This window comes from Cyclopterus lumpus, chromosome 8 (genome assembly GCF_009769545.1).
Source record: "Cyclopterus lumpus isolate fCycLum1 chromosome 8, fCycLum1.pri, whole genome shotgun sequence".
Classification (NCBI taxonomy): Eukaryota; Metazoa; Chordata; class Actinopteri; order Perciformes; family Cyclopteridae; genus Cyclopterus; species Cyclopterus lumpus.
In genome coordinates, this window is record NC_046973.1 from 12,415,764 (window position 1) to 12,440,826 (window position 25,063).

Here is a 25,063-nt window from a genome sequence, read left to right on the forward strand (position 1 = left end):
TTCACAAACAAAAACTGCTCCAACAGTCATCAAGTTCTGGACTTCAAATCGGACTTTTCTAAACACTTAAACCCTAAATTAACAAATGGAAAAAAACATCAGTATGAGACAAAGACTCAGTAGCAGTTTAGAAAGCCTTTTTAATTGCAATAATGCCAACATGATTTTCCATTCCAGAGGTGCAGACAGACAAAACATTACATAATAATTGAGATGCAGTTTCTTTTTTGGGGGATTTCCGTTGATTTTTAAGTGCGAAAGAGCGATCTTTTTTTTGTTTTAAATCTGAGCCATTACCCTTAACACATTCCTCCCACTTCCCAGCAGTGTGAGCCGAAAGCAGCCCCCGAGCACAGCCTGCGAGGGGGCTCTCGCATCCTGACGCACCTCTATGAAACTGCTCATCTTATACATCGGCTCCATGTTGACTGCTGTCTCCACGGAGCCCCGTCAGCCAGAGTACAGTGTACATCGGTTACAGTGATATAAGTACGACCCACCCCACCCCCTCTCCGTAACACCCTCAGCTACTCCTCCCCCTCAACAAGCTGTGCTCTGAGAATACAGTGTGTGCTGCGAGTAATACTACCCCATCACCCCATCTGAACACTGATAGTGATAATAAATGTAAAGAAAAAAATAAAAATAAAATAAAAGAATCAATCCATGTCCAGGAAAAAAAGCCAACAAAACCCCGCCGAGTGGAATTCAGCTGCATTTAAGGCCTTAGTGTGTCGGCAGTCTGGATGAGCACGTGCACAAGTCTTTACAAAACTTCCAAGCTTCTCCGTCAATGTGTCAATGGAAACACAAATGCAGTGGTTTATAATGTCGAGGCATAAGTGTTTTTCGTTAGTTTTTCTCAACTCAGTGCAAAATTAAGATATTTCCGCACAGTCACAATCAAAATGCCTTCAGTATGCGTCAATGAGTCTCCAGCTGGGTTCCTGGAAGTCTGCCTCCAATTTCGTTCTCGCAAGAAATGTGTGTGTATAATATTATTAAGCCCAAAAAGCGTAGTCACGAGTACTAACTGCAGCTAAATTGATAGGATACATTTCCGCGTATAAACCTTCATTATAAAGCATTATGTAGCGCGAGCATAAAAAACATGAAGCACTTTCTTAACAATTCAAATAAGAAAAAAAAACAACAAAAAAAACTTCGGCATAAAATACAATTCTATAGATTGAGATATTACTTTGGTCCCCTTCCAGTAATCTGTCTTTATCTATGTATACTTCTTTCTTGGTTTTCTCCTTCAATTAGAAAAATAGATCCCAAATCAGGACTATTATACCTGGAATGTTTCCTTACAAAAATATTAGATTTTTTCCCAGAGAATGAAAAAAATGAAGCAAACCAAAAGAAATTTGGGCCCTCCCTCACAAAAAACATAACGTTTGCGTTTGTCAGCATGGCGATTGTCCGAGTTTACTGGCTCCTGTATGTTACGAATGCATAGATTGTCAATGGTAAAGAGACACGACTGTCACGGGGCTAAACGTGGAGGAACGGGTGGAATCCCTGTCTGAGTCTTACTTTGTTTCCTCCCCGTTCAGCAGGTACAGTAATGTGTGCTTGTGTGTTTATTTCGTGTGTGTATTTTGGGTCGGCCTATTCGTGATGCAGTTCTAAGGAGTCGAGTGGCACTGCGTCGCTTCATTCGGGCTTGGGCTCGGGGGTCTCGCTCTTGGGCTCGCTGTCCTCGTCGCTTTCGATGCCCGTGCGGGTAACGGTGCGGCGCACGGTGAAGGGGAAGTCACCACGCCTAAAAAAAGAAAAGAAAAAGAAAAGAGGCGATAACAATTAAACTACAGAATGCTTAACATTTTGTTAGACGCATTTGAAAACTAAGTTTCTTGCATTTAGTTTCCTGTATATCGCGTTCTTCTCCCCACCTGAGCTTGTTCTTAAGGGTGGTGACCTCACGGTTCACAACGTCGGCCGACTCCGTGGCGTCCTCCAGCTCCCTCTGCAGCTTCCTGCGGTTGGCGTTGGCCCTCTGAGCCTCTTCCTCAGCCTCCTCCAGCTGACGCTTCAGCTGCTTCATGCGGGAGTTCAACTTGTCCACCTGTAATTTGGACACGGATAACGTTAAAGACATACGGCAGAGCACGCTCTCCGATCTCCCGGGAGTGGGCTACGACCAGCATTGGCTCGACAGTGGCGTTAGAGAAACGCTGACCTGGTCTTTGTACTGCTCCGTGTTGCGTCTCTCATCGTCCACCTGCAGGATGACTTCCTTCAGTTTCTTCTCGGTGCGTCTCACGAGCTTGGTGGCACCCTGCCTCTCCCTGAGTCAAGAGCACAACGCTGGTCAGACTAATGTCACATGACATGGTGGAGGAACTATTTAGATCTGTGTCTCTTTACAAAGTATTACTATCAAAGCCAGCTGGCCCATCACCTCTGGAGCCGGCTCCCCAGGAAGCTGCAACCACTGACGTGTGTTGTCACCATAACAATAACAATCTTTTGTACATCATCAAATAACCACAGTGAACAGTTAAATATCAGTTATACTCCCATTCTATTTATGTGGTCGTGTATGATTGAGAAAAACTTGAATAAAATGTTTTGTCACCACAGACCCAGTTTGTAATACTACAAATATAGCAATACTTTCATCGAGAATTTAACGAAAAACCATCTTTTACTCATTTAGCTATAACTATAATGCAGAATAAAAGCCCACCTGGTCTCCATGTCCAGCTGTTCCTCCAGCGCAGCGATTTTGGACTCCAGGGCGGCCATGTTGGCCTTGTACTTGGACTTGACCGTTCCCTCCAGCTCCTGCAGCTTCAGCTTCAGCTCCTTGTTCTGACGCTCCAGCTGGCACCGAGCCCCCTCCACACGCTGACAAGTACTGCGCTCTGCAGTCAGCTCCACGTTCATCTGGTCAGTCTGCAAAAAAGAAAAGAAAGAAGTTGGACGGGGACTCTAAGCCTGGGGGTTTGATCCATTTAATAACTTAAAATACAGCAATTTTCACACCACAAATGGAAAAGAATCAATGTTTCTTCGATAATGAGATGCAGAATACTCGTGTCCACAAACCTGCAGCACTGCTTTCTTCAGCCTGTCATTGGTCAGCTCGGTGTTGCACTGCTCCTCCTCCAGCTCCTCCTCCAACTGAGCGATGCGAGCCTCCAGCCGTCTCTTCTCCTCTGCAACCTGAGCACTGAAAGATGAGAAAGGTGGGGAAATGGTCACCAACAGGGGAGATGCAGTCAGTTTGTTCATTTGTTTTACTTGAAAGATGCGTTACTTCTTGGTGGCCTGGTTGTTAATCTCATCCTGCAGCTCGTCTCTCTCTTGCTGGGCCTGTCTCTTTACTCGCTCTGCGGCAGCCAACTCCTGCACAGTAGGGTGACCGAGAAAGGAGCAATAAGATTTAGTGTGCAACAGCGGCAGGGGAGCAGAACAGAGTTGGAGAGGAGCGCGTGCCGACCTCCTGCATCTGGATCATCTCGGCCTCCATGCCCTTCAGCTTCTTCTCAGTCTCCTTGCTCTGAGCGAGGATTTCCTCTCTGGACATGCGAGTGTCCTCCAGCTCCCGGATGAGATCCTTCATCTGGGCCTGCGGAGTAAAGGGGAGTCAGTCGAACTGAGTCGGAAGAAGCAGCTCATTTTCTTTGTCGTATTGAAGACATTTCGGCAACGGACTCACTTGGATCTTCTTCAGCTGTTTCAGGGCCTCGTCGCGGTTCTTGTTGGCCATGTCGATGCCCGCCTCCAGCTCCTTCAGGTCCAGCTCCAGCTTCTTGCGCCCGGCCACGGCGGCAGAGCGCTGCTTCCTCTCATCCTCCAGCTCCATCTCCATTTCCCGCACCTGATGGAGGCCAGTTTGAGTTTCAGCCACTTCCCAAAACACAGAAGACACTGCACCTGCATGCTGACACCATCTCAGCTGAAGCCACATTTCATTTAAACGATTCATCGTGTAGTCCAAATTAGTTAATTGCAGCCATTTAAAGTGTCAGTGTGTTAAACATTTTGCTCTAAATATGGCAACAGCAGATGCCTTTTCATGGCATGCTCAGTCCCAGGCTCTGAGGGCGTCCATTCAATTGTCAAGCAAATTTTAAGTGAACTTTTGAAATTTCACCAAAAAAATAAATAAAAAAGTGGTAAATGACTAGGGGCGTTTTCCATTAACTTATGAGCAAATTAACTTGGCTACAGCAGTTTGGTTAGAAGTTGTCACTATAGGCTACTCCCGTCTGGGAAAATGCCAGTAAACGGAAGGAGTAAAGAATGCAAACCGAATAGTAGTTTGTAGTGTTCTTTCATGTCAGCTAGTGTTCATGCTCTCCAGAGATATTTGCGTGTTATATTAATACCAGAGAAGACTGCGACAGCAGAAACAGCTGATCAGTCATGTGACTTAAATGTTTTCCATGTCCGAATTTACTCAGCAAAGCCGTTTCCTTAATCCATTAAGGCAAAAATCACCTCAAGCGAGCGTAGAAACTTGTTTACACAACTGAGAACATTTTCAATGTCAATAAAGCACGTCTAATGCGGCACTAAAAAAAATTGAGCTTGAACATACTTATACCATAAATGCAGCTGATATCGTTTGATTCTAAGTAACAATATTGTGTTTAGTGCAGATGTCTTTTTCCGGTCTGTAACCAAACTGTTCTGACACTATATACAGATTGTTCACCAGTCTAGAACCAACTTCCCACAGGAAACAGTTACCATACAAACATTGGGTTGGGTCTACATCCCAGTCGTACCTGTTTGACCAGCGCCCTCTTCTTCTCCTCGCCCATCTCGTCCCGTCCCGACAGGTCTCTCTCATACTGGGCCTTCATGGCCTGCATGTTGACCTCCAGGCGCAGCTTGGCATCCTCCGTGCCCTGCAGCTCGTCTTCCAGCTCCTCCAGCTGAGTCTTCATCTCTTCCAGCTGCTGCTCCATCGCACGCTTTGCCTTCTCCAGCTCGTGGACCTGCAAGAGAAAAAGGAGGAACGCTTTATGCGACGACATGACAAAGACAAAGACGCCTCTGAAAACACACATCTTTCCACACTTACGCTCTTGCCGACATCGTCCTTAGAGGACACCAGGTCCTCCATCTCGGCCCGCAGCAGTTTGTTGTTGCGGTCCACTTCGTCCTTGATGTCCATCATAGAGTCCAGCTCGCGGGTTAAAGCCAGTGCCCGGGTCTCCTTTTCGCGGGCCTCGGCTTCAGCCTTGTCACGCTCCTCTGCATAACGGGCAGAAATGTTCTTCTCCTCTGCCAGCATCTGAGTCGGGATGACGAGTGTCAATCCTTTAGATTTCAAGCCCATGAAAGACTAAACAAGTGTTTTACACACAGACATCTCACCTGGTCAAACTTCTTCTGCTTCTTCTCCAGGTTGGAGACGATCTGCCGGAGGTGGTCCTGGTCTACCAGCAGGTCGTCCAGCTCCTGCTGGACACGTGTCTTGGTTTTGTCCAACTTCTCGAAGGCGGAACATTTCTCCTCCATGCGCTGGTTCAGTCCCTCCAAGTCCCTCTGAAGCCTCTTCTTCCCTTCCTCGGCGGTCTCCAGGCAACCCGCATCCTGCTCGAACTTCTTCTTCATTTCAAGAAGCTGTACGGACAGAAGGCGGTGTGTCACTTGAACATTCGATGCGGTGAGGCTTCATAAATCCATAATGAGGCAGCATTAGTCCAAATTAAGTTTAAGCTGTACGCGTGTCTCAAGTTAGTTTTCTTTCCAACCTGAGCCTGAACGGTTTGCAGCTGCTTCTCCACGTTCCTCTTGGTCTCTTCTTCCTCCTCCAGTTGTTCCCTCAGGTTGTTCTGCTCGTCCTCAAGCTGGCGCAGACGTGTGCTGTTGGACAGCTTCTGGCGCGTCTCCTCCTGGAGCAGTTCCTGTTGGAAACATGGGCGTGTGACGCCAAGTTAGATGTCGCAGACCATTGGATTTGTGTGATATTATCAGTGATCTTAAAATGTGAGAAATATATATATATGAAAGAAATACTCAAATTAAAAGTCCTCCTCCACTCAAACATGTATTCCTCCTAATATTGTTTCTTTTGGATGCTTGAAGAACATTTTCAAATTCACCGGCTGAAGGGGGAACGTTTCTCAGCCTTAAATATGAGTCTATGACATTACACACAAATTTTGGAGAGTTTGGATAGCAATTGTGGTCCATTAAGAAACCTACTGTTATGCTTAGTCTTCAAATGCAGGGTAAAAATGCATAGAAATTTGGCTAAAGCATCCGGAGGAAGGGAATATTTTTGACTTAAGTTTGTGTTACCGCTGAACATACAGGAGGCTCTAAACAGCGGGTGGGTCAGTTCGTACCTGAACATCCTGCAGCTGGGATTCCACAGCAGAGCAGTCCTTTGTGGCCTTGATGGACTTGCCCTCTACGTCAGACAGCACGGTGCTGACGCTCTCCAGTTCGCTCTGTGGACAAAAGGCAACGAGTGAACCCCTGAACCTCATCAGTGTTCAATCCGGATGGAACTTTAATAGCCGGTTTCATAAAGACACAGGTTTAGCGTCATCTATTGACCACAGACGTGATTCGGACACGCGAAGAGATTTGTCATCATTAGTGTTATAAGCTGAAGGTGCAAACAAAGAGTTGTACCTGCACTTTGGCCAGTTTCTCGGCCTGCTCCAGCCTCAGGCGCTCGCTCTCCGAGTGTTTGAGCTGCAGTTCCTGGACCTGGGCTTCGGCCTTCTTCCGGCGATGCTCAGAGTCTCCCTTCCCCTGCATCAGCGTCTGCATCTCAATGACCAGCTCGTTCCTCTCAGACTCCAGAGCCTGCTTGGCCTTCTCCATGGACACTTTGTTCTGCGAGTGAGGGAAAGGGGGCATGAATGGTTTCAGCAGTCAAAATAACAAATGGGCCTTGAGGGGAAACTCCAAGTAGTTCTGATAAAAGGGGCTCTTACCCTTTTCGCCTGCTCCAGCTGCTCGTTGAGCTCGTCGAAGGCCTGACCGTGTTTCTGCCTCATCTCAACCAGCTGTTGTTCGTGAACTTTGGCGTCGTCGTCCAGAGTCCTTTTGAGATGAGTCACCTCGGTCTCGCGCTTGGACCTGAGGAGGGAGAGCGCAGCTTAATCTCCTTGCGTCAAGATGGATGACGGACTATAAAAAAAAAGAAAAGCACTTTAACAGACATCTGTGGACCGGTATCTCTACCTGAGTTCCTGCTGAGCGGCGGTAGAGTCCAGAGTGTCCTCCAGCTCCGTCTTGAGGGCCTCCAGCTCTTCTCCCAGGTCCCTGCGGTGTTTCTCTGCCTTGGTGCGTGCCTGCCTCTCCAGCTCCAAGTCCTCCTGCAGCTCAGAGAGCTGAGCCTCCATCTCACGGATCTTTTTCTGCGCCAGGTTCTTCTGCGCTGCCTCCTCCTCAATCCTGACAGGAGGAATAGATGAAGAAAAAAAATAATTGTGAATTGAAATAAAATTACAAACAATTGCTAAAAACAATGAGCGGTAAAGTCCCACACAGACCTGGCGAGAGCTGCCTGGAGCTCTTCCTCCTTCTTGGCAAGTTGGGCGCGGAGCTCGGCAATCTGAGCCTGCAGCTCAGCAATCTGGTCATGGATCTCGTTGAAGTCGCCGTCCAGCTTGCGTCGGTTCTTTTCCAGCTCCTGGCGCTGCTTCTCCTCCCTGCGCAGGCGGTCTGGGGAAAAAACAAACAAATAGGAGTTTATAAAGGAGGGGAGCAAACACCGGTTTAGGACCAAGTGGGACATATAATAGCTATGATGTACGTATCCCTATCGTGGTCTCGTCCTACCCTCCAGGTCTGTGATCATGGCCTCGTGTTTGGTCTTGAGTTTCTGCAGGCTCTTGGATTTCTCCTCCTCTTCCGTCAGGTTGGTGGTGTACTCGGAGATCCTCTCCTCCAGCAACTTCTTCTCCTGGATTCACAAAAACGTAATGGGTCAACAATAAGTATCCCCAGAGATGACGCACATCTCATTTGTTTTTAGCGGAAACAGGTTAAATCAAGCGCAGTATTTGTTACGAGCTCCATCTTCAGTTCATCGGGGGCGCTTACACCAAAAGGAACAACGAGTAACCACAACTCCTGTTGACCAATCTAAGTGTCCGTCACAGTGGTGATAGTCCTTCTCGTCCTAACCTTGTTTAGTTTGCCGTTCTGGTCGTCGAGAACCATGACATCATCTTCGATCTTCTTCATCTTGGACTCCAAGGTGACCTTCTCCAGCTGAAGCTTCTGTCTGGCCGCTTCCTCCTCGTCCAGCTGCTGCTCCAAGTCCTGCGAGCAGATGAACGTTACATGTAATGACATGTCCAAATCAGTGGGTGTCGAGTGGAACTTACTCCGATATTCTGCTGCATCTTCTTTTTCTCAGACAAGAGCTGCGAGGCGCGCTCCTCCTCCTCTTCCACGCGTGCCTCCAGGTCGTGGAGGATCTCCTCCAGCTCCTGCTTCCTGGCGGCCAGACGAGCTCTCATCTCCTCCGCCTCGGCACAGAGCTCCGTCTCGGCCTGAAGCTGCTCCTGCAGGGCCATTTTCTCGGCGCTCAGCTGTAAGCGTGCAAAGAAATGTCGGTTAACAGCACTTCTATGATTCACACACATATCATATAATATGATTATATGGATGTCACTTCTACATTTCATACCAATTTCCTGAAGAGGAAAAATAGGACAATAAATGTAACAGAGATTGTGGTTTCTTAAGTTTTACCTGATGCTGCTTTTCATCCATCTCCTGGAGCTGCTGCTCAGCATACAAATGCTTCTCCTTCACCTTCACCAGCTCGTCATCCTTGGCCTGCATCTCCTCCTCCTGCCTGCTGACTTGCAGCAGAGGCTTCACCTGAGGACCAAAAAAAAGTTAGAAAGGACAATAAAAAATAAAAAAAGGGGGTGGTGAGGTTTTAAAGTAAGAGGCTGGGGTTTACCTTGGTGAAGAGCCTCCACCACTGCCAGTTCCTGAGTTTGAGATAAGCAGCACAGTTTCTCTGGATCACCTTCATCGCGGTCAGCTGCTGCTGTCTCTTGGCAAAAGCCCTACGAAGCAATATTAGTTTAGAGATGAGTGGTCGTCACTCAAAATTATTATTTATTATTTAACAGTTGAGTCGCAGAACATCTTTTCTTACTTGCGGGCCACGTAGCCTCTGCACCAGGCCTGGAAACTGATGATGATGTCTGTGATCTTCATGTCTCTCTCCTCCTCCAGGTGAGCAAGGACTCCCGCCCTGAAGAAAACTTTGCTCTGGCCAATACGGAACAGGTTGGGATCCAGCTCCAGGCTTTTTATCTGACGGGACAGGAGATGCACTGATCAAGTTAAACTGCAGCGGGACTCAGTGCAGAGCTTGGCTAGAATTGTGTAGAGCCTTACCATGAGCACGCAGGCTTGCTTTCCATCCATGAAGCCCTTGGGGATGGCATTGGGAGTGAGGATTTCATACCTTGGAGAGAAAGCGGATGATAGGATTTATGTTTGTCTGACACATACCTCCCAGGGAACAAGGCATGCTGGGAACAGTGTTATCATTTGGTATACCTCTGTCTGAACTCCTGGAAGACAATGCGGTTGGGGAAGCCCTGTCTGCAGATACGGATCCCCTCCAGCACACCGTTGCACCTTAGCTGGTCCAGGACCAGGTGGGGATCCAGTTTACCAGCCTGAGAACAAGGAACGTTTACCGTTAAGCGGTGTGAACAGCTCCATTCAACACAGTGGATTATCCAACAAGTATAGTGACGATTAGTCGACTAGGAGGGGGAAGCCCTAGCGTTTAGGGTTTCTTTTGTGAAACGGTGGTACACAAGTTGTAGTCATTGGTGTTTGACCAATGCGCACGAGGCAGCCCCATTCAAACTCCACCCGTAAACTTCCTTTAACACTAGAAAGCACTAGAACCGACACAAGGATTTTTTTAATGTGAATTCCCTGGAACTATAGAACAATAACTAAATTGAGTGCCTAAGGACAGAAAGACCTGCAGTAGAAACCACCCAAATAGATGACAGAATTTCTCGTGTACCTTCTTCTCGTGGTTGGGGATGATGCAACGGACAAAGTTGGGGTTGGTGTTCCTCAGAGTGGCCATGAGCTTGGACAGCTGCTCTTTGTACAGCTGGCCCACCGTGCGGAACATACCTTTGCGGGTCTTGAAGGCACCGGGCATTTCGGACATGGACACCTTATCCAGACCCACAATGCGGTCCACTGAAAAGAACAATAGAGGAGACAATATGTAAGAAGCCAGTGGATTTAAAATCCACGCATTTGAACCAGGCAAACTCAAGGCAAAATATCCATTGTGTCTCCCCTTCTTTTTTGGTAAACACACACCCGGACGGAGAGAGTGGAGGCGGTTCATAACACCAGGACCAGTGAAACACCACACAAACACATGGTGAATGCTGAGGGAGATGGGAATCAGGCATAGGACGACAAGAAAGGAGTCACCCAAAAAAAAAAAAGCCAGTGAAGCGTGGAGAGATTACACACCACAACGAAAACAAAACTGTGCAGTGAATGGAAGCAGCTGGTCAAACTGTTGACGCCACCGGTTTGCAGATCTTCAAGTGAAAACTTGTGTGATGGTTCGACTGAATACGTGTGTCATTAATGTGGCAAACTGAGGGGGTTGCAGTGTGCATGTATTTGTTTTTGTTTGTGGTGATTTACTTTTTAAAAACACACCAAACCCATGCAGTATATACCCATTGCTGCAGTACCCATGACCAACACCAGGAGTCCCCAAACAACACTATTACACAGGGGAGGGAAGAAAAAAAAAAAAGGAGAGTTCAATGACAGAGCAACAAGTGGTAAGATGACTGGAAGAGTCAGAAACATTCTTAATCTACTGAAAGTCTAAACCCAAAACACAAGTTGAAACATTTGGATGGATGGCAGTGAGGGATTCATGGTGGGGGTAAAAAATAAAAAAGCATGTTTAAAAATGGACAGCAAGAATAAGAGGGAAGGACAAAATAAATGAAAAGAAACCTTGTCACCTGAGTCTGAGTGTAGAATAGGAAAACGGTGATAAAAATAGGCTCTCTGACATTTCTGTACCTCTGAGACCCAGTAAAAAGAGAGAATGACAAAAACAGGGCCGCACAGAGGAAGAAATGGGCGGAAGAAAGTGGGATTTGAGAAGGTAAAAACAAAAAGGTCCACACACCAGACAATAAGAGAGCAAAAAAAACAAAGCACTGTGAAACGCAATACCAAAAGCCAACATGAAATATGTATGCATTCCCTTATCCGGCTGTGACTTCCGGGTTTAGCTCCCTCAACTCACCGTCCTTCCAGAGCTCGGACACAAACTTGTCGGTGGACTGGTTAAGCAGTGAGGCCACGTTGTCGTTCAAGGGGTCCATGTTCTTCATCAGCCACTCGTCTGCTTTGTAGTCCACCTGAGGAGTGACAGTAGGGAGGAAGACTCTCTTTTAGACCTCTGGGACATTATCATAGAGTTGAAAAAGAGAAAATCTATGACAACGCGATAATGAGAAAGCATCCTCATGATCCATTTACCTTGCCAGCGTAATGGATGACGCAGAAGTCTGCCTCGTCCTTCAGTTTCTTGGGCTTAAAGAACTTGGGGTGAGTGCCCTGCTCTTGCAGCACCTTCTCCACAAAGCTCTTGTCCGTGGCTTTGGGGAACCAGCACTCCTCATCCAGCAGGGCGAGGATCCCGGGGGGACTAGCCTGAGTCCAAAGGAGAGAGTGCAGACGTTGAGGCACGAGATAGAAACGCTGTGAAGTTCTTAACATAGTGGATGAACAAAGAAGTCGCGTTGGGGAAACGAAAGCCGTACAAGCGTGTAGGCTTTCCAAAACTCACAGGTTTCTCAATGAGCTCGATGCAGGGCTGCAGGTCAAGGCCGAAGTCGATGAAGCTCCACTCGATGCCCTCCCTCTGGTACTCCTCCTGCTCCAGGATGAACATGGTGTGGTTGAAGAGCTGCTGCAGCTTCTCGTTGGTGTAGTTGATGCACAGCTGCTCAAAGGAGTTCAGCTGGAAGGGGACACAGGAGAGAAGAACACCGTTGATCAACAGCACAAATAAAAACATGGACAGGTCGATACTGCCATAGACGACACTTTCAAGTCGGGATTACCTCGAATATCTCAAATCCAGCGATGTCGAGGATGCCGATGAAGGAGGCTCCCTGCCTCTTGGTCTTGTCCAGGGCTTTGTTGATCCTCATGACGAGCCAGCGGAACATCCTCTCGTATGTGGCCTTGGCCAGGGCCTCCACGGCGAACTCAGCCTGCTCCTGGGTCTGGGCCTTCTGGACGAAGTCCCTGCCCACCTTGATGCGGGGCGAAAGGATGGCCCTGGTGAAGTCCGTGACATTCATTCCCATGAGGTGGCTCACCTTCTGGGCAGCTGGAGCGGAGGAAAAGAAGAGGAAGAAAACACAGCAAAAAAGGTAGAGTTAAAAGACGAGGAGAGGGCAAAACGAGATTTTAGATGCAACTGCAGGATCATTGACAACTCGTCAAGGTTCTCTGCAGTGCCGATGCCCACTTCAGGTACCGCTATGACGTACTGGTGTCGTCGGGCATGGCTGCCTGGTCTGTGTGGCGCTCCTTCTTGAAGGTCATGTTCCCGAGCTGCAGCACAGAGGCCACCACCTTCAACAAGCCTGCACAAAAAGAACAAACGGGAGCATAAGCGTTGTTTTGCGGTGCACTGAGAAACAAAAAAGTTATTCTAAAAAGTAATTTGCAGGGTTGTGTTGTGCCTTATTTACCTATTTGCTCATCCTCGGGGATACTCATGATCTTAAAGGCCTCCAAGGTCTCTGTAAACAGGTCCTTGTCCTGCTGCCCGGGAATGGTAACGTTCCCGTTTGAGAGGAAACGGTAGTTGTTGTAATTCTCAAGGAGGAGTTCATCTGAGAGGAAAAGGATGGTCGCAGTGAGTCAAGTGCAGAAAAGAAACAACTTGAAACGGAGTTATGTTATATGTCGCTTACTGCGCAATTTATCTCCGGCCCCCGTGAGCAAGTAGTAGAAGATGTGGAAGGTCCTCTCGTCTTTAGCCTGGCGAATGGCACGGGATTTCTCCAACAAGTCTGGTAGTCAATCCGTCAAGGAAAAGGTTTTTCCCATACTACCAGGGCTGTATTTCAAAACCTGTTTTTATTCATGCATCGCCTTAAGGACACAAAAAGAAAAACAAACTAGCACTAAAATGTCTTTAAATCTTAAAAAAATGTGTTAGAGATGACAGCATTGAGGATACACGTCTCAATATTGGCACCGACGATGTAACCGTTGACATCAAAGTTTATCCTGATGAATTTTCCCTGGAGGAGGAAAAATAAAAAACAATTAAGAGAGATGTGTGGAGCAGTCCAGCAGCAAAACAGGCGGTTAATAAGAGGTCTGAATCGCAAGAGGGAGCACCAAGTCTTACAAATCGGGAGGAGTTGTCGTTCTTGACCGTCTTGGCGTTGCCAAAGGCCTCGAGGATGGGGTTGGCCTGCAGCAGCTGCTTCTCCAGCTCCCCCTTGACGGACACGAAGAGAACAGCAAGGCAACATTTTAACAACGCTTTCCTTTTTTTTCTTCAAGCAATAAATCATGACGGTTCTCAGCCATGGATTCAGATCCAAGTGCTGATATATCGCGAGAACCTCATTATGATCCGTCAACAGAATGGTACTTCATTGGAAGAAATTTGCCAACATACTTACGTCTGAGGAGAAGGGATAACACAGAGTGTACGAAAACATGTAAACATAAAGTGATCAGAGGAGGGATACCGAATACACACACGCACAAGCAACAAACACATTGCACCCAAGCATTCCCCCTCTCCACACACACACCACATCATGTTAGCGCCCACATCTGCAAACACCCAGAGACCCTGAGACCCTCATCAGTAACCCGTCACCTGTTACCCAGAGCAGAACAATCCAGTGAACCCAAAGCACAAAAAATTCAATATAAACATCTTCCTTCAAGTTTTACTGGTTTTACTCCAAAAATGAGTTGTAAAGCATTTGTGTCACTAAAAATAATGGAAACGACGTCAGACAATTTCCAAAGGCTGCACTGAATTGTAGGTAGAGTGGGTGCATTCTACATGTTGAGTTTAAAAGAATTCAAAGCAATGACGTCGTAGAAATTTTTTTTGTCAGAAGTTGTCTGCATGTGTCATTTATTCATCAATCTTTTCTCAGTGTAGAAAAAGCAGTGAAGGCCCTGGATTTTCAATTAATTTCAAACTGTGCTGCACATCTGATTCTGGACTTCACTGAACCTCTTGATCAAATAAGAACAAAAATCATTATGCAAAAACGAGAAAAGCAGTCAAACTTTGGACAGGGTAGCGATACAGATGATGAAAAATTCAACCACACAAATATGTCTCAGACCAAAAATTGCTGTTCCTCAGCAAAGACCCCACCCTCTTAACCTTCCATTGTCTGGCTGAATTTTTCACAGGAACATAAAACGGCTGCTACCGATCTGCAAACAAACTTCCTCCCTTACTTCCTATTGGCTGGCAGGACACGTCACCTCTGCCCTCGATTTACAAAGTGACTCCCACAACAGTGCGCTCCAGCAAAAAGGGGAAAGGGAGGGAGGGCGGGAGGTGATTACAGAAGCAGGTGGGGAGGAAGAGCGAATGGAAGGGAGAGAGTTAACTCACATGTGACAGGATCGAGCTGTTCTGTTGATGGGAGAGAGAAATACGACAACCTCAAAAAAAGGGGGTCTGATGGATGTGTGTTTTCATCACTGGCTGCTTTCAGCAGCATTCTGTCATAAAGCAGGCGAGAGAACAGCGGTGCAGCGTCTCCAGCCGAGGCCGACGCTCTGGGCTACAGAGAGGGGAAGAAGTCCCGCCCCTTCTGGTGGATCGCCATGGGACCTTATCTCCACGAAAAAACTATATATGTACAGTAGTCAACGGCGAGAAAGAAACAACTTTGAACCCGTTGAATTGTGCCATGAAATACACACACATGATGTTTGACAATTTAAAAAGATAATTTAACACCAACAGAAAGTTGCATTTTGTCTTAAAACTGCATCAAATGATGCCCGTGTGCTTCGTACCGGGATGCACTCGCATTGAGTCTTGCTCGTTCAGATGCTTTCCGGTTGATAGAAAGAGTTGCTGATGAAATGCATCAGGTAAGGTAACTTCTACATTTCAGCATGGAATTATAGCGACCTAGCTAGCAAGCCAAGGTAACAGCTGTGATTGGCGTACATTGTGCGAGACAAGATATGGAGTTTCACACAAAACGAAAAGTGATGACAAATTGCAACTTTCTTGGCGTGGAAAATCACATTTTAAAATTGACAAACATCATTCAAACAGGATCAAACAATATGTGTCTTTTGCCATTAAACCCTGTACATATTTATGTGAAGTACGGTCCGATGAGGGGGGACACCGGAAAAGGGTGGGACGTCGCCCCTCTGCTATCTTGATTTCCGCCCATTTCCCTTTGGTTTGAATACAACAATGTGATGAAGGATTAACAATCATGTGCACGAGCAAGTGCGAACACACACACACACACCGATGTACATCAGACACAAATGGAAAGAAAAATCAAAGTGATATGAAAAATGTAGTTCCTGGAAGACTAATGCCTTTGAGGAATTTAGGGAATTGTGTCTCACATGAAAATTAATCAAAAAAACAACAGGAGGGAGTAAAGTGAGAGATGAAGGGAGTGAAGTGATGTAAAAAGAGTAGTAGAAGGAAGGCTTGAGGGAGGAACTGTGTGGATGGGAGGCAGGACCGACCTGGTCTTTCTTGGTCTTGTGAGAGGAGGCCACGTGAGCCAGATACTGGATGACCTTCTTGGTGTTCTCTGTCTTACCGGCACCAGACTCTCCTCTACGAGACGAAGAGAAGAAAAACTATTTAAAAGAGGGACGGTCTAAAAACACAAACGAAGACCAGATGTATTGTTCCTCTGAATGCGTCATGTGGACGTTTGTTACTCACGTGCAAAGAATGGACTGGTCTTCACGATCTGTGGAAAAAATGCAAATGTTTGATTATGCAAAAAAAAAAACAACTACGCCGCTTGTTCCAAGTGAGCATGCGTTATCGCCAAGGCACATACACTTTCTGTAGTCTGCACAACAGGAAGTGCATTGGCCACACAGGAAATTCAATACCAGGCTTCCTGTGATTGTAAAAGAGGTGCTGCCGGGTTTCAAACTAAGTAGCCAATTACCCTTCGCCTCCCACTTTGCTGGAGCCAAAGTGGAGAGAGGGGAAAAACGACGACTGGGATAGAAGAGTGTTTTTGGTATGGGTGGTGTGTGCATGACACAACACATGAGGAACATTACAAAGAAATATTTACACAATGAGATTGTTTTATGAATAAATAAATCTGTAATAATAACCGTCTGGTATGTTCAGAGGGTGAACTCCACTTTACTGTATCGCAACCTATAAAAGCTAAGATGATACCTACATTCTTTTCACAATAGATATAATATAAATATAAGTATGTATATGTAATATACAGGCATGACATGATCGTGAAAAAAAACAACCTTAAACTGTGCATTTGAGGGCACATTTTTTAATACTTTATTGGCAGTAAATATTTTGTGTAGTAAACGCATGCAAGTATAAAGAGCAAAATGGACTGAAATGGGTTCGCACGGATTTACACATACGAGTTTATGCCATTTTTACCCTGTGACCCCAGAGGACCTCTGTAATTACGTCCTCTGTATATTCTTCCAAGGAATGTGGCAAATGAGCTGCATAGGAGTCACAGGCCTCATATTTTCTTCTTTTTTTTTTTAAATGGAACCTCTTAGCTAGATTTGAGAGTGTCAGGTGGGGCTAGTAAATCAACACTCTGCAAGCGTCAGACAATATTCTGCAGCAATTTGTCTTCTGTACAATATACAAGCTACTCCAATGCACCCCGTATCATTTCTTTTGCGCAGTTACTGACAAAAACTACCTGTATTGCGGTGTACATACAAATGTAAAACCTAATCTCTTGGGAGCCTTGTCGTTTGCAGCTCTGCCACTCGGAGAACAGTAGCTACTTTGACAATGCAATCTCATTACAAGTTTGGGGGCTGCTAAAATATCTGCCAACGGTTTTAATAAAAGCCAAAAAAACTACTTAATTCAACTTAATTTCTTTTCTGCTTATAATGAAATACTTCATCACGACTTACCCTGCATCATGCTTCTGTAAGACGTGTCAGTGATGGCGTAGATGTGAGGCGGCATTTCGTGCCTCTTCTTGCCCTTGTACATGTCAACGATCTCCTCGGAGTAGATGGGCAGGTTCTTGTAGGGGTTTATGACGACACAAAAGAGACCGGAGTATGTCTGCGGGACAGATGGAGGTGGCATTTAGAAATAAATTTTAAAAAAAAAGGAGGGGTTGGAGTTTAAAATGGGATAAATATGATAATGTTAGGTCTCCATTTGGTGTGCAGATCGTGGACTGGGATGCTTCATATGCTACGTAGTGTAGTGCTTGTGAAATACACAAGTTGTGCTCGGCACCGATTCAATAATAAGGCCTTCCCATCCCCCATCGAGACCTAGCTGAAAGTTTCTCATGGATTTGGATTTGTTACCCTCCGACATCATTACATAATCTCAACCACACCCTGCTGCATGTTTAAACCGATGATTGGCCGAGGTGCTGTGACACTTCCGCCACTTCACAGGTTAGCCAAGTCATATCTAAAAAAGGTCCAAGCGGCAGTATAATCTGCTTTGAACGCTAAAACCCTCCTTCATTCCCCTCTATAAAACACTTTTCACTTCTTTTTTCTCTGCGTGCTGCATTCCTGCGCTGCCCTCCCCAACATCTCTGTACCAGACATGTCTCCCTCTGTTGTACACCCGGTTCTCTTGAGAAACGGTCGATCTAAAAAGACTACAGAGCCCGGAGGCGCTCCAACGAAACCTGGGTCTGGATCTCTGGAGGGCTGTGATGATATGACCGGGTCACACACACACCAAAGAGATTAAATCATTCCCAGCCCACCACATGGGGATAAACAACATGAATTATGGGGGAAGTAATTGCAGTTACAACACAATTTACATTCCATGTCGAGTGTTGCAAAAAACGGGACCCCGACGCCACCCTCCCCTAACTCTCGCTTCACATCTCTTGTACTTTGGAGGGCATTGTTCCCTGCAGCTTCCGGTTTACAAGACAACACCAAACACAAGACGGGCTCACATACCATGAGCATGTTAGCTGTGTCACTTTGTAGTACAATGGCTCGTCTTAGAGAGATAATTGAGAGTTTGGACAAGGTTTGGACGCTGGCAATGACTGATTTCTATGAGCCAGCGGGGATTTCATAACAATAAAAAAAGGGAACTGCTTTTAAACAAATAGGATGACATCAACCTGATGACTGTTTGGTGGAAAAACATAAGGAAAATAGTAGCAACACTGCATTTTATTATTAAAAATATAACAAACCTAAATCTTCATTAATACTCAAAAGAAATGTATGGGGGGGAACCCAGAAACTAAAATGAGCTCCAATGCAGCAGAATGAGGTATCCATGACAAGCTTCACACTCACATAGATGAGACCGGAGTAGTATCTCTCCTTCAGGTTGTGCAGCACGGAGGCCTCGTTCAGGCAGGTGAGCTCGGCCATGTCCTCCACCTTGCTGAACTTGGGTGGGTTCATCTTCTGGATGTCATCCTTGTTCACCCGGATCTTCTTGCCGGAGTCCGCCAGCTCGACCACACACTCGTCGCCGCGCTCCTCCTTCACGGAGCCGGCCTCGAAGCCCAGGCGCTCCGAGGGCACCCATACCAGCTTCTTGGTGGCCCAGTCGGCCTGTGCCAAAGGGTTGTTGACCACATTACGGTCCACGTACAGGAACTTGTCTGCGGCGGACATGGTGGCTGTTTCAGAGAGAGAGAGAGAGAACGTTTGTGGTTAATGCTGGGAAGAAAATATGAAATTAATTCAGATTTAAATGTTCGTTATCCATCACCACGTCATAAAAAATGTACGAAATGCCGCATATCCTCAATAATTGTTTTGTTAACAGGATTAGATGTTTGCTCCCCTTTCATCTTCAACATGCATTCTCCGGGGAATGACAAGGTCTAAATGGGACGAACAACAGGAAGAGTCTGCTCAAAGTTAGGTCGCGTCATAAAACATAAGGCTCTGTGTTACTTCTTGGCAAACCGCTGCGAATACACACGATTTACAGCTGCTGGACCATCCGGGGGACAGAGAAGAAACATTTGCCCAACAGATGTGCCTCCAGTTTGGCGGTCCACTGGTGGGAAGCCTGTGAGGGAGTGCGTCTTTTGTCATTGTTTTCTGCTGGTTGGTTGAGTATCTGCTCAGAGGGCAATGATGGGATAGCTGAAACCGCTGCATGACGTATGGCCCTGGTCAACCAAATAGTTCCAGGGGACTAAACCCAGCAACTAAAATGGGAAAACAAAATTTTCTTTTGTGCGTAACAATTTGTTTTTGTTCTGCTTCAGAGGAACCATAAAAGATAAAGGCATCATTTTCTTTGGCATTTACCATTAACCGTTTCATGGTTCCGACTCAGATTTAGTAAATAACCGTTTTGTTTGTCGTGGTCACACCTTTTCTCGGCAGACTACTATTTCCTTTTTAGGTTTCCTTTTGTTAAGACTTTGATATTTGTTGTACAGGCCTCTCTCTCTTGATAGTAAATATAATACAATCCCATCCCCTAATATTTGATACTAGTACAACATGCCAGATACGCAGTTTGTGCCACAACAGCACTGATTCTGTTTGTCAATGGTGTGTTGTGAGGAGCGATCAAGGCAGGGTGGGGGATGGGAGCGTGGATTTAGTGTTCAAACTGGATGAAAGTTTCCTGTAAAATTTGCAATGACCAAAAACATATGGCTTTAAAAGCAGCATGCGGATATGTCACACTAAACACAACTACAGTGCAGAAACTAAATCTTGAATCGGCACAAGCTGCTCTTGCTTTAACACGCCTTTGAAAAGCTTGCACACCACATGTTGACAGGGAGTGCTGTCGTTTAACCCACATAGAAAGTGACCCGACGAGTATTACCAGTATCAAGGAAAAAAATAAGACAACTCGCACAACTAAAGCAAGTGCAATTAACTGAACACGGTGTGCTTTCACCGGAGGCACCACACTTCCCCGTCTACAATTAGCCTTCCGACCCAGCGGCAGCAGGACACCGGTTACCCCAAGTGCCACACGGCGATCTCTGTCAGCTTTTCCTCACCTCCGATGGGACAACCCAGAGAGCTTCCCCGTGGAGGTTCGTTTGCATGTGCCAAGAAAAATCACAGCAGAGGTCGGGTCCAGCCCGGTGTTTCATTTGTCAATGTCTGAAATATGGAAATAATAGCTGGAAAGTGTTTGGTTGTGTCCATGAAGGGATTTCGCCATTGAGAGGATGTTCTGGTGCCAAATTCTCATCCAACACCACTTGCACACAACAGCAGGGAAATACATACATTTATGAATGCATGGCGCATTGTGCAAAAATCAGAGTATAATCATAGACGGTCTTTTTTTTTTTTTAGATGATTACAGTGGCTGAACCTAATGTGACTTTTGAACAAATAGTCTCTCTGAAATACCCACATTTAAATTGAGAAATGTGTTTTTTTACCATTTCAGCTAACGAATACTTAGTCAAACTGATTATAGATTTGACAAACATAAATATGGATTAATATTATAATATCAATATAATCTTTAGATGTTGTTTTCAAGCTCCAATCATCAGAATTCACGGATGACAAAATGCAAACTTCGCAGCCTTCCTCAACTGTACTGAAAGAGAAAAAAGAAAACCCTTGAGGAAAGTGCTGCGTTTAACGAGGTTATTATGTCCCGGGTCCGTTCTAGCACATTAACCCTGATCTGGGAGAAAGAAAGCAGAGAGAGAGGCATTCTTCTCATGACCCCCCCTGCCTCTCTTCATCCTCCATCATCGGTTTCCGTCGGGCCACGCTGCAGCCGGCATCCATCACTGCTTCACCCGCCCCCTAACCCATCTCCCGTTTACCGACCCCATACTGTAACAGAACGTTGGGCTAATTGGTCCTGCTTGGGCTCTCAGCTGGCTCCACGCTCCCTCCTCTGCCTTGCACCTCCCTCCTCCTCTCTGCCCAGAATCCTAAACACCCCCCCTAGTTTATCCAGTCTTTTCAGGGTCGCATTCCTCCCATGCTCACCCTTTATCAGAGAGAGACAGCAAGCAGCAGCATTCCACAAATATCTGTCCTCTGCGCCTCCCCTCTCACTCAGACCTGTTCTCTGGCTTTCCTTCCCGTTTCCTCCCCCATACTCCCATCCCAGCAGCAGACTATTTGGAACCTGTGTCGATTGGGGGGGAATCAGCATCACCTCACACAAGTGTCAGCACACACAGAGCTGTTAGTCACTTTGAGTAAGTTCCCATTGTCCTTTAAATGGACATGCGTGTTACTCGCTCCAGTACACTTGGCCCCATGCAGGGTTGAATATGAGCCATAACTCACTATAATCCCTCTAGCTTTGTTGTTTGGCAAAAAAAAGTGAAACAGAGAGGCTTAAAAAGTTCTCCTGTTGCTTTCAGCTTGATACATTCCCATTATTATAGTCACGGTGCTGGGACACGTGTCGGCCATTTATGATCGAATTAATCGGACAATAATTGATATCGTGATACGAGACTAGATATCGCCTTTGATTTCTCAAAATTGTAATATGGCATCTTTTCCTGGTTATAAAAGGCTGCTTACATTTTTCTAACTACCCAGACTGTTCCAGCTGTTAGTCTTTATATCCACATTACTGATGGTCATTCTTCAAAGATTTAATTGTTTATATATTAGTCAAAGCACCAATTGTCATGATGCATTTGGTGAGAGAATATTGTGATAGCTGATTTTCTCCATATTGCACAGCCCCATTACCAATCACTTTCCAGATTAATGGTTTTAAATGTCAGGAAACAAGGAGAAATGCCAACAATAAAGAGAAAGTCTTTATATTCAGTTTACCATCACAAAGAAACAAAAAAACTAAACCAGGGATTGTTTGATATTTCTTCTTGAAAAATGACACTGGCATCAGAAAATTAACAAGGAACTTTATTGATAATCAACTACGCATTTCAGCTCTAATTTGGACCTTAACTTTTTTTATCAAAGTTTGTTGATATCTGCTTCCGTGTGACTCACATATTTGCCACAGATAACTCAGTGACACACTTCAAACCACCTCTAGAGAGTAACTCTAGGTCTAAAAATGACTCCAAACGCTATTCAAGTTTGACAAGTGCTGCTCTATAATTGAAAGTAGAAAAAAAGAAAAACTGGAGGGATAAAGAACTCACATCGGACAACATTAGACGTGATTAGGCTGACCGTTGAAGTAAGACACGGATGTTGACTTGACTTTGAGATAGAACGGTGTTCATTGAAAGGAACCCCTACTTGGCTCAGGTTCCTGAGGCCGCCCTGCCAAGTCCGCTGTAATCCTGTAAGAATCAAGCTTCCTCTGATTGCTTGTCGCTTTGCGACACGCTCAGCTTTGAAAAGAGTTCACCATCTATTCTGTTGAGACCCTTTCACGACAAGATTAGCTGGCCTAGATGATCATAACAAGGATTACTCATTAATTGAGCACACGGCAGCTGGAGGAAAACAGTCATCCCGCAAAGATCCCTGAAATTTATGAAACCTGACTGAGATACCATTAAAGGATTATGTCTTGAAAAAAAAATGCCCAAATGAAAACAAGAGTTGGCGGTGTCATGTCAAAGCAGCAGCCTTCTTGAAAGAGAAAATGTAAAATTAGCAGCATTAGGACAAGGATGTTTTTTTTAGAAACCGGCCATATCACAGGGACCAGAATGTGGTTACAGAGGGAAGTGATGCAGAAGGCCAGGACTTTGAGGAGGGGGAGGTGGAGGAGGAACCGGGAGAGAGAGGAGAGGAAAAGCTACAAAGTGTCTTTTTCAGTCCTGGTTGTCCCGGTTAGAAAGCAGGTCAACCTTGGCTGGCCGTCATAAAACTGAGGCATCCCACCAATCAGTCAGACTCCCTCTCATTCCTTTCCACCTCAGAGTTCCTGTATAAAATTTTTTTTAAAAAGGAGACGAGAAAGGAGACTCTACCAAAAGCATGACCGTGTACAGTCAGACCCCTCCTGCTCCTGCTAAAAGGGAACCCATAAACCAGCTGTGCCGTGTCGACTGCCCCATCGACAGGAAGAATATTAATAGAACGACCAAAAAGTCAATAACACTGCACTCCCCACCAACTGGCTTCATCCGAGCCAAGGCTGCTCATCTTCCTCATGCTGCGTTTTATTTAACCTTGTTGGTTTGGCTGCATTCTGTTTAGATAACCCTTTCCAACAAATGCACCAATCAAGTTAGTGTCAGCCCCCCTCTTTAGTCTTTGCTTTACCACTTACGTCCCCCCCTTAACAGCACAATGATCAACTGACTGAGTTCGCTCCCTCATGAAAGTGAGTCGGTGCGAAACAGGGGATGGAAAGGTACAGATTCAGTCAGAATTCATATCTTTCTCTCTCTCTCTCTGTCGAAGCGGGAAGGGTGGGGCAAGGACGTGAGAGGGAAGGAAAGAGGAAATGACAAACTGAGAAAACTATTTTGCCATTTGTGGAACTTGTTGTGTGCGAGTCTTTCAAAAAAGGAGGGAGAGAAAGAAGGTGGCATTTTTTCTCCTTGAGCGCACGCTGTGCGGCTCCGAGAGGCACAATTAAGCCCTTGCTGGAAAACTGCACTGCACGACAGATCTCACATCACTTTCCACATTACTTCTCGCATTCCTGCCCCGACCGGGATCCGGTTTCACTTTTGAACTGTAAGTAGGCCAATGCCATCTACCGTTTACAACCAGAGGCCCCGGCTATGGGTCTGACTGAAGCTCTCGGCAGGTCGACTACACCAGTAGGAACCATTGACCTACACACACACACACTGTGCAGATCAATTTTTTCGGCTATGTTTGAATAGTCTAAATCTCAGTTTGATCTATCTCAACTAAATTTGACCAATGGGAGTGAGAAGGCAGACCGATTGAACACTTAAGTCAAATGACAGAATAAGAAAAAAAGCGCTGATAAGCACATCATTTCCAGGGTCATAGAACAAATTTCACATCCATCAATCGAAGAGCTATCCCTTTACACCACTGAATGCACTATTGACTAGTTATGTGACAAAACAGAGCAGATACCGGTGTGCCCTATTACTGGAGCACCCTGCAGTATTTACCCTTAAATAGATAACTGGTTACGTAAGCCTTTTTCTTTTAGCAGACGTGAAAGAATGCAGAGGGGAGTTAAGATAGACATTTCAATATGTCAGCAAAGCATTTTCCTGAGTAATGCTAAGCTGGCACAACTAGGTTTAAACATTTCTTTTTTAAAAGAAAATCTGCTATTACCGCCTCACTTCTGCTCCGTTGTTCATCCAATCGCCAGGCTACCCTCCCTTCAACCTTCGGGAAATATCATGTGGCTCTTTTCAGCTATATCACTTCTTATCTCCACCTTAGGGCACTCCCTTTGAGTCATCCACAGACTCAGACTTATCTTGTCAAACAATGCAATCGCCGACCTCCGAGGGCCACATGCTGGATCGACAAGCTGGGCGTCTGGTGAGCGATGCAATTTGGACTGACATGGGAATAAAAAACGTCCAATGGGAGACGGGAGATGGACGTGTTACGCAGAACGTTCCAAAGTTCACCTTGCAAAAGTGTCTGGGTAGTGCTTGTGCAACACATTCGCCGCACTTTTCAAGTGGGATCACACGCCAGGTGCGCCACCCACCACCACACCCGAAATCACCACATCATCTCTAATAAAATGTATGGCTTTACGTCCAGTTTCAAAATGCATTAAATGTTATGTGCACCACTAAGAAGACTTCCAACTAGCAGAACTTTATGAAAACTATTTCCTACAAGGAAGTTATATGGGGGGGTGGAAACTATCACATAATTCTAACACATACCAGGAAGCTGGGTCATTAAACCAACAATGCAGACAGTTCAGTAATCATTGATCGAG

General features: G+C 45.8%; 1 protein-coding gene across 3 annotated transcripts in view; it reads right to left on the minus strand.

Moving 5' to 3' along the window:
- Nucleotides 1-120: 120 nt before the first annotated feature.
- Nucleotides 121-25,063, minus strand: part of LOC117734611 (myosin-9-like) — a 28,793-nt gene continuing 3,850 nt past the window's right edge. Inside the window, exons 1-40 of one of the 3 annotated variants that reach the window (XM_034538799.1) lie at nt 18,559-18,885; nt 17,176-17,332; nt 15,968-15,995; nt 15,763-15,856; nt 14,651-14,671; nt 13,406-13,498; nt 13,232-13,295; nt 12,963-13,061; nt 12,738-12,881; nt 12,534-12,629; nt 12,099-12,370; nt 11,822-11,995; nt 11,512-11,685; nt 11,276-11,390; nt 10,004-10,188; nt 9,520-9,641; nt 9,355-9,424; nt 9,110-9,270; nt 8,909-9,017; nt 8,692-8,823; nt 8,322-8,528; nt 8,119-8,256; nt 7,771-7,894; nt 7,482-7,653; nt 7,171-7,383; nt 6,921-7,065; nt 6,613-6,819; nt 6,321-6,425; nt 5,724-5,876; nt 5,344-5,592; nt 5,048-5,260; nt 4,749-4,961; nt 3,674-3,835; nt 3,455-3,583; nt 3,272-3,360; nt 3,061-3,184; nt 2,699-2,907; nt 2,189-2,297; nt 1,902-2,074; nt 121-1,771 (exon numbers count right to left, since the gene is read on the minus strand). In XM_034538799.1, coding sequence (XP_034394690.1) covers nt 1,663-1,771; nt 1,902-2,074; nt 2,189-2,297; nt 2,699-2,907; nt 3,061-3,184; nt 3,272-3,360; nt 3,455-3,583; nt 3,674-3,835; nt 4,749-4,961; nt 5,048-5,260; nt 5,344-5,592; nt 5,724-5,876; nt 6,321-6,425; nt 6,613-6,819; nt 6,921-7,065; nt 7,171-7,383; nt 7,482-7,653; nt 7,771-7,894; nt 8,119-8,256; nt 8,322-8,528; nt 8,692-8,823; nt 8,909-9,017; nt 9,110-9,270; nt 9,355-9,424; nt 9,520-9,641; nt 10,004-10,188; nt 11,276-11,390; nt 11,512-11,685; nt 11,822-11,995; nt 12,099-12,370; nt 12,534-12,629; nt 12,738-12,881; nt 12,963-13,061; nt 13,232-13,295; nt 13,406-13,498; nt 14,651-14,671; nt 15,763-15,856; nt 15,968-15,995; nt 17,176-17,332; nt 18,559-18,885 — 5,880 coding nt within the window. In that variant the 3' untranslated portion in view covers nt 121-1,662. Of the gene's footprint in view, nt 1,772-1,901; nt 2,075-2,188; nt 2,298-2,698; nt 2,908-3,060; nt 3,185-3,271; nt 3,361-3,454; nt 3,584-3,673; nt 3,836-4,748; nt 4,962-5,047; nt 5,261-5,343; nt 5,593-5,723; nt 5,877-6,320; nt 6,426-6,612; nt 6,820-6,920; nt 7,066-7,170; nt 7,384-7,481; nt 7,654-7,770; nt 7,895-8,118; nt 8,257-8,321; nt 8,529-8,691; nt 8,824-8,908; nt 9,018-9,109; nt 9,271-9,354; nt 9,425-9,519; nt 9,642-10,003; nt 10,189-11,275; nt 11,391-11,511; nt 11,686-11,821; nt 11,996-12,098; nt 12,371-12,533; nt 12,630-12,737; nt 12,882-12,962; nt 13,062-13,231; nt 13,296-13,405; nt 13,499-14,650; nt 14,672-15,762; nt 15,857-15,967; nt 15,996-17,175; nt 17,333-18,558; nt 18,891-25,063 lie in introns of those variants that run through there. The other 2 variants (XM_034538798.1, XM_034538800.1) reach the window with 2 other exon arrangements.